General features: G+C 38.0%; 1 protein-coding gene across 2 annotated transcripts in view; it reads left to right on the forward strand.

The window, feature by feature from the left end:
- The window catches only part of SUCLG2 (succinate-CoA ligase GDP-forming beta subunit), a 342,595-nt gene that overhangs the window by 139,611 nt on the left and 193,502 nt on the right, over positions 1–9,482 (forward strand). For both annotated transcript variants that reach the window (XM_003785512.3, XM_023510685.1), the window contains exons 3-4: positions 7,943–8,042; positions 9,324–9,414. In XM_003785512.3, the coding sequence (XP_003785560.2) occupies positions 7,943–8,042; positions 9,324–9,414 (191 nt within the window). The remainder of the gene's footprint in view (positions 1–7,942; positions 8,043–9,323; positions 9,415–9,482) is intronic.

Genomic DNA, 9,482 nt, shown 5'->3' on the forward strand with positions numbered 1-9,482 from the left:
TGACCCTGAAAATACAAATTTCCTGAGTTTCTCAGCAACAGTTTAGAAGAGTGCACGTACTCCCATAATACATGTATTCCCATAGTGTATAGCTGTTGCTATGTGGTTTGTTTGTTTGGTTCTTTGTTTTGAGACAGAGTCTCACTGTGTTGCCTTCAGTAGGGTGCTGTGGCATCAGAGCTCACAACAACCTCAAACTCTTGGGCTTAAGTAATTCTCTTGCCTCAGCCTCCCAAGTAGCTGGGGCTACAGGTACCCACCACCATGTCCAGCTATTTTTTTTGTTGTAGTTGTCCTTGCTGTTTAGCAGGCTCTGGCTGGGTTTGAACCCACCAGCCCCATTGTATGTGGTCTGTGCCCTAACCACTGAGTTGTGGGCGCTGAGCCCTGTTGCTACTTTTTAACCCTCTCTCGTTCATCACTAGTTAAGATCAGCAAGAAAATCTCCTTTTATATCTCTATTATCAGGGAGCATCCAGCTAAAGGATCCATATTACTTGGCTGAGAATGAGTTCTCGGGCCACTCAGAAAAATTTCAGAACTTTTTGTTGTGAAATCTGTACCTGTTATGGGCTCTGCCATCAAATGTCTCTTATCATCATGTGCAGTGATTTATGTACTGTGTCACCTTGATTGTACTGGAACTACTCTTCCCAGAATTTTCTTCCTTGTGTGATTTTGGATTTGAGGTGGCCACTTCCACTCCTGATGGGAGGCAAAGGGGAGCCAGTTTGTGCAGAGATCACATGAGAGAAGGAGCAAGGTGGGGTGGGGTGCCAGGCTCTTTTTAACAACCAGCTCTGTGCTGAAAACTAGTAAGAATAAGACGTCACTTCCCCTTCCTCTGGAAGGGCATTGATCTATTCTTGACGGATCCACCCCCTGATACGTTAGGCCCCACCTCTAGTATCGGGGATCAAATTTCAACCCAAGGTGAGTAAGGACAAACATTCAAGCTCCCCCACAGCTCCTCCTTTGCACCCCCACATCTACGTCTAGAGGTGCTGTTTTCTCTGCTTGGCTGGTTGGAGTTCTTGTGATCCTTTAACCCTCTCAGCTTCTCCTGTAATTTTGTAAGCTTTGGTTTCTGTAATAAATCCCTTTTCCATAACTCATAGTGGTTCTGTTTCTCTTATTAAACGCAGACTGACTTACATCTTTGGTTTAGAAATCAGAGGGAAAGCTGATTGTTTATAGATTGTTTTCCTTCTTCCTTCTCTTCAAACATACCACAACTTAGAGTAGAAATGCTTTTGATGTTCATAAGTGCTTTTCATCCACCGTGATGGTTCCCAGGATCTGTTAAAGTTACAAATGTTAGACAGGTTATTTTTACTACCAAAGTAAAGTCCATCCTGTAATCTATATAAAACACAGGAGAGATTTCTTCTGGAAGTTTCTTCTCCTGAAGAAATTTGTTTTCTTTTTAAGAGTTGTCATTTTTTCCATGTGGTTTCATTTGCAAAAGGTTTGTTTAATGCTGTATATTTGCAATCTTATAATGCTAGAAATTCTTTAATTAGCAATAGGTGCTTGGATAAGGCCACATGGGTATTTTTTTGCCACCCATGTTAGAAGATTCTGTCCTGAAGCTTTCTTGTAGAATTACATCTTTTAATCTAGTTGACAAATGTAAGATTGGCTTGCTGGTATTAAACTACATGAAAAGAGCAAGATAATATCTTTTACTGTGAAGTAAGAATAAGATATTACAACTGAATTGGGCCTTTCTGGAGGTAATTTTTATATAGCTTTAAAAATTTTATCACCAACATAGTGTGTATTAATGGTTATGAAAGCAATAAGTAAGATCAGTGACAAGATCAGAAGAATAGGCTAATTTATCATTATAGACTTTAATGAGCCATGTAATGTAGTAATAAATATGTAATAATTTAAAAGAGGATAGCAATGTGAAAAACAATGATTTAATAAACTTTAATAAAAACTGTTATAGAGACTAAAATTCAAATTACTCCTTGAAAACATGTTTTGTGTTGAGATATTATCTTTTTTTTTTTTATTGAATGGTAACTGAGATATTATCTTTTTTATAATCAATAAATTGTTCAAAGTGGCATTATCATACCCCCTACAGTATCTGAATAAAGGAACTATTTTGGATAGTGTGGAACTAATTGGATATCATATTCAATAGGAAATTTTAGATTTACAACTTACATAAAAGCCTGATCAGTAAGGGATTTATGAATGTGAAATAATACCTCCCTGGACAGCTTTCAATTTGTATCACAGAAAACTCTGTCTTAGAGATGGTCCTATTTCTGTCTTTTATTTATATTTGAAAATCGGTCTTGGGTGGCACCTGTGGCTCAGTGGGTAGGGCACCAGCCCCATATACTGAGGGTGGAGGGTTCAAACCTGGCCCTCGCCAAACTACAACAACAAAAATAAATAAATAAAATTCTAAAAGAAAAAAAATCGGTCTTTTAGATATGTGTAATTTAAATCTCTGCTGGGCAGTAGTCTGGTAGGGAGCAAAATATCTGTAATCTAATTCAGTCAAATGACGTGACCAGTAGTGAAATGGTTTATACCAATGTCTTATATGTTTGAAATTTTTTGACCCAGAGATTATGAGCCTAAGTCAAACAGGTTGGAAGTTGAAATAATTGTTTCAGTCTCAAAGATGCCATTGGGCATCAGTAAAGGAGTTCTCACAGTATCATCTTATTCCCAGTGAACTTGTTACAACTTGAGGAAATGTGTGTCAGTCTATCAGAAATATTAAAGAGGGGTTGGTAACTCTAGTATTAAGTTTGGTAACTTAATACTCTAGTATTAAGGGGTTGGTAACTCTAGTATTAAGTTTGAGTTTTGGAGTCAGGAAAACACAGAAGTGAGCTCGTTTGCTCTGGGAAATTGCCACTTGGCCTCTTAAGTTATCTCCCTGTGATTCTGTGTTCTTTACAAAGTTCCATCTTTCCGTAATATTTTTGGACCTTTCACTTGTCTTCTCTTCTCCTCCCCTTCTCCTTGCCTCCTGATAAAAAATAAATCTGAAATGCTAAACTACATTTTAACTGTCTCAATTAGGAATTTCTATCAAACCTCATGAAATGCCATCACCATGGCTAGAAACTACACAATATAATTGTGCTGAAAACTGGATATCCCAATTTTGGTCCAGTCAGTGAACCATAGAAACCATAATTTCTGCTCAAGAAGTTCAATACTATTGACTCAAAATAGCTGGTAATGGTGCCATTATCAGTATATGTAGTGCTGCATTTTGCATTTAATTTAGTAGAGTGTTATATTTTGGAAAAGAGGAATGCTGAATAAAAACCAGATTGGTAATGCAAATATTTATCACTTAGTGGTTTTGAAAAGATAGTTGAAAATAACTTGTTCGTATCATGAGATTAGCATTTTCAGACATTTACTGTGGTCCCCATTATGGTTCTGAACTGTGTCTCATGAACATTATTTTGTAGAAATATATTTTCAGAATGTCATTTCTTAAAAAATGCAGTGAACTACTTTTACAAAGTTTGCCTGATTAAAAATGTTTTTTATTCCATTTAGGTTGTGCTTTCCTTATTAAATTGGGTTTTTTTTCTCCTTTAGATTTATTAATGCTTCCAAGAATGTTTCTTATTGAGCCTATGACTTTTGGATGGGACTATGAAATTGGTGTAAAACTGTATTATAAGGCTGTTGATAAAGAATGAGAGGAGAACATTTGCAAAAGCATTGTTTAATTCAGCTGATAAAGTAAATAAGACCATGGAGTGGGGTTTTGATTAGGCTTACCAAATGCCTCTAAATATTGTTCTCTTATATGGCATGGTATTTGAGAGTCTCATGTATTTATAAGTTTATCAAATATGTTTTACAGTTTTTTCAAATAATATATATATATAAATTATAATAATCTGATTCCTATCAAACTGAGTGGAAGCCTAGCCACGAGTACTGTTCATTATCAGAAGCCCATCAGGAAAGGAACAAAACATAGTGAATAAGTTTTGCATATTTAAACTATTGCATATAAGAGTAGCAGCTAAGAGCAAGGAGGTTGGAGTCATATAGATCTGAATTAATCCAACTCAGAGTCCAAAGAGTAGGACTTTTTAATATTCTCTCTCTCTCTAACTGGATTTCATATATGGGATATCATTTTGTAATTCTGTTTGGGAGCAGGGTTAGGAGGTAATGTAAAAGAAAAACTTAAAACAGAAATTTGTGTGAGTTTCTGTAGAAATCAGATCTTTAAATAAAATGGAAAGTTATATTAAGTAAGTGTGAATCCCCTTGGTAAATGTGGAATGAAGAGAGTAGTGTTGAGTAGGATTTGGCCATTTTAGTTAATTTTTGGTTACCTTGGGCAAATACTCATTGAATTAAATTACTTTGTGAGAATTTCCCTTAAGATGAGAAAAACTGGCTTTACTTTGGACTGCTGACCTGCTATACTGAGTACTTGAGATCTAATCAGAAAAGATGATTTTAGTGAACTCATTTGTGGCTTGGGGTATAAACTGCAGAAGCTGTTCTTAGACTGGATATTTTTTTACTGTTTGCCCCAGTGTTTGGCTTCACAGTTTCCAAAGTAGGGCCTTGGGCTGCCACCAGAGTGGCATGGAGTTTCCTTGAGGAGAGGTCAAATAGCAACATGTGTAATTGATAACGCTTCATCGAAGATACAACCGTTTCTGTGTCTTGATGGTTAGTGACTAAAGCTGATCTAATCAAGCCTCTGTAGTGTCTATTAACAGCGCACAATTAGGTATTCTGTCTGGCTTTGGCTTTCACATTTTGCTGCTGGAAAGCTTGGAGAGGAAAGCATCTCTTTCTTCTGGATCTCAAGGATATGAAAAATGATGATGGCCATGGAATGTTGGTTATGTCTTTAGAATAATTTAAAGTGATCACAATTAACAATTTGAGGAGATGGCAAAAAGTGTTTTTTACACTAATGGTCTTCAGAAGACAAATAGGAAGTATCTTCCTATATATTACTCTTTAAAAAAAATTTCTGAAAATAATTAAAATAATAATAGCTATCATATTTTCACTTAAAAAAATGTGCCAGGTGCTTTACTACTGTATCTCATTTATTCTTCACATCATCATAGCAGTATGGATTCCTTCAATGTCAACACATTACAGAAGGACATGCTGTTTTTACCTTTCTGAACCTAACTCTCTTCTTTCTACAAAGAAAGTATTAAGCAGGGTAGGAGATTTTAACCAGGTCTGTATAATTCCAGCATCCTTGCTCTTACTGCTATTTTTACATGCTTAAATATGAAATCAATTCCTTTACTGATGAGTTTCTGGTAATTAGCTTGTCTTCTGTTCAGCTTGATGGGAACCAGTTTACTAGTAGAAGACAGAAGATATTAGGATGGTTCATATCTAGGGCAGAATGCATTGTCAGAGCATATAAATTTCTAAGGAGGAACTGTGTTTGCTTCTGAGAGAAGGTAAGCCCCAGCAAATATAGGAGAAAGGAAAACCAATCAGTGAAGATGGTGAATGAGCTTTAATGAGGTACATCAGCTGGGTGACTGTCTGACCCAGTGCCTTTGTATTGTAAAATTCTCCTGTAGCTTACTCTTAATGATAAAACTTTCTGTTTGAACCTTTACCTATTTGCCTATAAGTCGCAATAATGATGACAGTAATAACTAAAATTGCTAACACTTTTGGAACCATGGGGGGTGGCAGATACCAACAGATGTTCTTTATTTTTTTTTAAACTGTCTCTGAAATGATCCCTTTGATTCTATATAAAGTAATAGACTATCTGACTGAGGCAATAGTCTTTAATCGTATATGAGTTTTCTGACTCTGGGATAAAAAAGTCATATGTATCTTCTCATTTAATTTTCAAAACAACCCTCATCATCCTTTCACAGTTGAATAAACTGAGTCTCAGAGACATGAAGCAGTTTGCCTAATGTCACACAGCTGGTTGAGGGATGAAGGCTGGATTGAAACCTGGGTCTGTGGATTCTAAACTTGGTGTGCTGAACCAGAAAACCATCCTAACCTTATAGGAGTAGGTTGCCTGATTCGGTTCTCTGATTTTAAGCAAAGATGACTTGCAAACAGAGGGTATCAGCTGTGGCTGACAGATATGTACTGTTTAGTTTATTAAACCTATCAGATTTGTAGGCTGTCTTTTGGGGAGGGTTTGAGAGGGGAGCTCCCCTGTTTGCTAGAGGCCCTTGTATCTCTGGGCTATTTTACACCACCTTCCTGCAAGGCACATAAAGATATTGCATTTGTAAGGTCTAAAAAGTCAAGATTAGACAGTTCTCTCTTTCCTTGAGTGTTCTGAGACAGTGGTCCCCAACCTTTTTGGCATTAGATTCTGAAAAGGAACATGCAACCTAGATCCCTTGCACGCGCAGTTTACGGTGGGTTTTGCACTTTCATGAAAATCTAATGGTGCCGCTGGCTGATGTGACAGGAGGTGGAGCTCAGCAGTAATGTAGAAGACAGTGAGCAGCTGGCAGTGCAGAGGTAACCTCCCTGCCCACTGCCCACCTGCTGTGCAGTGGGTTCCAGCAGTACTGTCCCCAGGCTATTGGGATTGGTGACTGCAATGCTGAGAAGCAAAGATTCCCACAACCACTTAACTCCCAGAATGTTTTGTTATCTTGCCAATATTTTAAAATATTGCTTGCTTCTAGTTTTAATCCATTTCCTCCTCCCTTGACCAACCCTATCAATATATAGAAAAAGTACTCAGAAAACTGTGGTTTTGAAGAATACAGTTATTAAATACAACTTTAGTGCCCTGTCTTTCAACCTTTTCCCCAGTGTCTGACACGTAGTTAGCTCCTCTCGCTGACAGACTGGTGCCTCTGCTACATGGTAGTGTCACTACAGAGCAAAATTAATACATCCATCCAGTATTTATTAGCATCTTCTGGAATACTTACAAGAGTAAGGAGATGGTTGAGTATTAGCTGATTAAACAGGTAGGAAGCGTTTGAATGTGCTGGGTAAACAAGCTTTGGTTTAGGCATGTCGATATTTTTTGAAGTTCTTTTTTTTTAAATTTCAGATTAATATGAAGGTACAAGTGATTAGGTTGTATTGTTAACATTTGTTAGGTAAAGTTCAAGTTGTAATTGAACCCGTCTCCCAGAGGGCTGTACTGTATACCCTTACATTGTGCCTGTTAGGTAAGAATTTACCAATACCCCCTCCTCTCTTTTCCCTCCTCTCTGTCCTCGCCCTCCTCTCCCTTTCCCCCACCCCCAGTTGAATTGAATTGTGTTTTTTTTCTCATGTGGGCCTGTAGTTGTGTAGTTTTCCATTTTTGTGATACTTTACTAAGAAGAATGTTCTTCAGCTCCATCCAGGTAAATACAAAAGATGTAAAGTCTCCATCTTTTGTCCCATAGTTTATTAATCCATTCATGGGTTGATGAACACTTGGGTTGATTCCACATCTTAACGATTATAAATTGAACTGTGATAAACATTGTAGTACAAATGTCTTTATGGTAAAACAATTTTTTTTTTCTTCTGGGTAGATACTTAGTAATGGGATTGTGGGATCAAATTGAAGCTTTAATTTTAGCTGTTTGAGGAGTCTCCATACTTGTTTCCATATTTCAGACCAGCAATGTAAGAATGTTCCCTTCTCTCCACATGCGCGCACACCAGCATCTGCAGCTTAGGGACTTGGCTTCGTGATGTGGGCTATTCTCCCTGGGGTTAAGCCGAGTCTCACAGTGTTTTTAATTTGCCTTTTTCTGATGACTAGGGGTGATGAGCATTTTTTCATGTGTTTTTCAACCATTCCTCTGTCTTCTTTTTGAAATTCTTTTTTGCTTTTATTTTCAAAGTTAGTTTACCTGTCAATTGTCATTATTGTTTTCCTTAATGCAAAAGAAAAAGAGAAAAAGAAAGGAATTTAAAATTAACTACCAACTCTGGATATTTCTTTTTTCAGATGCAAAAGAAATCGTTTTAAAAGCCCAGATCTTAGCTGGAGGAAGAGGAAAAGGTGTCTTCAATAGTGGTTTGAAAGGAGGTGTTCATTTAACAAAAGAGTAAGTCTGGGGATTTTAATTCCTTGGCTTTGGGCCGAGAAGTTAGGAAGATCTTGCTTATGATTGAAGGGCACATAGAGCAGTGTGGTTGTATTAGGGCAGGAACAGACCATAATAGCTAGAGGAAGCTGAAATTACAGGTAGAGGGCGCTGGCGATGAGCTTCCTTTCGCTCCCACAGAAGGATTTTTCTTCACTAATTGGTAGAAACTCGACAGTCCTTCTATCCTAGCCAATCAATGATTCATCATAAATGTTAGAAATGATAACACTTGCAAGTAAAATGCTACTTCTGTAATGTCACTTCCCTATTCAAGAGCCTACAGCGGTTCCCCGCTCTCAGTGTTACCAGTTGTACCTCCCGTCTGATAGAACAAGCCTTCCTTTGTCTGAGCCAGTTACTGGAGGAAGATGGTCCGGCCGCCCATCACTGTCAGCCAGTATGCACATACAGGGATAGGTCCACCAAGCTTTATTTGTTGAAAGGCTTGGATTCTGGAGAACAGTGAGGGTAGCCTCTCCAAGACTGTTCTGTTCCTCCATTTCCAAAAAATCACAGTTTTATACATGAAAGTCCTGAGTAAATCTTTAAGATTGACATGATTTTTACTTTGAACTTTCATGTATGAAAATGAGGCAGAACAACAGCCCAAAAAGTTAATCTCCTAAATCAGTCCTCTTAAACTACCCAAAATAGGCATCTTTAAGGTGGGAGGGAGCCAAATTTCCAGGGTCAAGGTCACTAAGGACCTAACTGACCGTACCAGCTGTGTCAGGTTGGCCCTAGCCTGACTGACGCCATGTTGTTTTCTCCACGTGCACTCTCCAGCCTGTCTTTTCAACTTCACCTCTCACATTTCCCAGGCACTGAACACTTTCCTTCCTGTTCCTGTCACATAGCCTATCTTTACTTACTTTATCCTTTCCCTCTTCCTCATCCCTCCCATTGTTCAATACTTCCCAAGTGGTCCACTCTCAAGTCTCTCTTCAACTCATATCTAGCTCTTGTTTTCATTTCACCATTATCTCTTTACTATGACTAAAACTTACTTGGGGATACAGGGTCACAAAGGTCAGCAAGCACCCTTTGTTCCTTCATTCATTTTCTTTTGCTCTTGCTGAGCCTCTAGCCCAGTGTGAGGCACACATGAGCAGTAAGACGCCGGGGTTCCTGGGGGTTGAGGAGAACCTTAGGTAATGCTCTCATGAGGATACATGACTCTGCTTTAAAATGATTTTCAACAGACACTGATTTTCTGTGCTTTTCTTCTCTCTCTTCTAGTCCCAAAGTCGTGGGACAGCTGGCCAAACAGATGATTGGATATAATCTAGCCACAAAGCAAACTCCAAAAGAAGGTGTGAAAGTTAACAAGGTAATGTGGATGCTTTTGGTCATTTTCTATGTATGTGTTAAAAAAAAAAAAAAAAAAAGCAAACTGTC

The sequence above is a fragment of the Otolemur garnettii genome, unplaced genomic scaffold (assembly GCF_000181295.1).
Source record: "Otolemur garnettii isolate 467f Iridium unplaced genomic scaffold, OtoGar3 scaffold00015, whole genome shotgun sequence".
Taxonomy (NCBI): domain Eukaryota; kingdom Metazoa; phylum Chordata; class Mammalia; order Primates; family Galagidae; genus Otolemur; species Otolemur garnettii.